This window comes from Helobdella robusta, assembly GCF_000326865.2.
Source record: "Helobdella robusta unplaced genomic scaffold HELROscaffold_112, whole genome shotgun sequence".
Taxonomy (NCBI): domain Eukaryota; kingdom Metazoa; phylum Annelida; class Clitellata; order Rhynchobdellida; family Glossiphoniidae; genus Helobdella; species Helobdella robusta.
The window spans coordinates 19161-21361 of record NW_008703630.1 but is presented as its reverse complement, the minus strand read 5'-3'; the positions used below and the strand labels follow the sequence as shown (position 1 = coordinate 21361).

The 2201-nt window shown below is 31.4% G+C and overlaps 1 protein-coding gene across 1 annotated transcript in view; it reads left to right on the top strand.

Annotated features, from left to right (window-relative positions):
• The window catches only part of HELRODRAFT_183593 (hypothetical protein), a gene marked incomplete at both ends in the record, with an annotated part of 1419 nt that extends 634 nt beyond the window's left edge, over nt 1-785 (top strand). The window contains one exon of the mRNA XM_009013187.1: nt 757-785. Within this exon, the coding sequence (XP_009011435.1) occupies nt 757-785 (29 nt within the window). The remainder of the gene's footprint in view (nt 1-756) is intronic.
• Nucleotides 786-2201: the final 1416 nt, after the last annotated feature.

Sequence of the window (2201 nt, the reverse complement as noted above, 5' to 3'; positions counted from 1 at the left end):
TTAAAAATTGAGTTTCATTGAATTTTTAAAGAAATATTATTCAACACAGGAAAGCCCTTTAAATTAGCTACTGCACAAATGTGGTAAAAAACAATCATCTTGATTCACCATATCAACATCAAATTTGGAAAAAATCAAGTTATAGTGTAGGTTCAGCATTACATAATGATTAATATTCGGCCGATTTAAAAAGGTCAAAATTTTCATTACCGAATTATACATTTTTATGTTAAGAATATTGAGCTCTACCCGAATCTAGTCAAAAAAATTATCAGCTTAATTCACTATATCGGCACTACATCCCAATTTTGATAGCTGCATATTTTGTATTTGGGCGTTTCCGTAACAATTGTGTTGCGTGTGTTTGATTTATTTCGCCATACATAATTTTTTTTAATATTTCATCTTAATATTTTTTATGATATTTGTTTACATATTTGATTTATTTCAAAAACTCTGCATGCTTTAATTTTGAACATTTTTATAAATAATATATAACTACGGTTTCATGCATGTTTAATTGATTTATTTTTCATGATCGAGGTAGACTGACTGATGTTTGGGATACATGCACTAATTAAGAGTTGCACTCTTTTTTCTATCGCATTCATGTGAGTTTGTTAATTTTTTTAAATTTTCACATGAATAAATTTGTTTAAGAAAAACCATTTGTGTCTAAAAGTGATAAATATTCCTGACTAAGAAATGAGTTTCACTGACTCATAACAACAACCCTGCTCACAACGCCACTACAAGGTTTGATGGGAAAACGAAAAAATGAATAAATGAATGAACGAACGAACGAATGAATGAATGAATGAAATAATAAATGAATGGATGAATGAATGAACGAATAAATTACGGATGAAAAAAAAGATAGTCAAAAAATTTTAGTAATCTAATGATGAAAAATACTAACAGATTTTGTCTGACGGCTTTGTCAATAATATTGATATATTTTATCAATTAAATATTCATTTAGACAAACAAACATAGGTAGGTATGTACGTACATACTTATAAACATAATACATACGTACATGCATACATACATGCATACATACGTACATACATACATACATACATAAATGCATACATACATGAGAAGTACGATGATGGGAATGATGATGATGTAAGATGAGAAATTTAATCATTCATCTGGTGTCTGCTGCAGCAACTTGTTTTCAGTTTTTCCTGTTTATGACGAAAGCGAAATTGTTGAAGCAGTTTTGAACTCTCCATCTAAAATATGTTCACTGGATTGTGTTCCTTCACACTTTTTCAAAAAATATGTAGAATTGTTTTAAAAATATTTGACTGATTTTATAAACTTATGTTTACGTACTGGTGAGTTTCCGGCTATGTTAAAGCATGCTACAATTTTTCCTCTTTTGAGAAGGGAAAAATTAGATAATTCTGATCTTAATAATTATAGACCGGTTTCAAATCTGTCGTTCTTGTCAAAATTAATTGAAAGATTAGTTGCTAAGGAGCTTATGAAACATTTAGATAAAAACAATTTGTTACTGCTATATCAGTCAGGTTATAGAAGACATCATTCTACCAAAACTGCTTTGTTGCATGTGTTATCTAAGTTGCATGAAAATATAAACGACAGCAAACCATCTCTTCTTGGATTCTTAGATATGAGTTCGGCATTTGACTGTGTCGACCATTGCAGTCTTCTGAAACCTCTTAATCATAGATTTGGAATAACTAGTTCTGTCGAACAATGGTTTTGGTCGTACTTAACAGACAGAACTCAGCAGGTAATCTACAAGAATAAGACCTCTACGGTTCAAACGATAAGATTTGGTGTTCCACAGGGCTCGGTTCTCGGACCGATCTTGTTTATTCTTTACACCTCTAAAATTATTGAGGCAATCAGATTACATGGTTTTGAGTGTCATGCATTTGCAGATGATATTCAGCTATTCGCCACAGAATCGTCTAGCAACTTTCATCTTGCAGTTGATCGTTTTGTTAAATGTTTGGTCGAGATCGAGAAATGGATGGCAAATAATCGTCTTAAGCTCAATCAAAGCAAGACGCAAATTCTTCTGGTTGGAACTTGGCAACATACATACATACATACATACATTTCTCCGTTTTTGATGCCAACAAAACTTTTGCAATAATCAATACGGTTTCAGGCTAAACCACTCCACAGAGCTTGCTACTCTTGATTTCATACATCACATT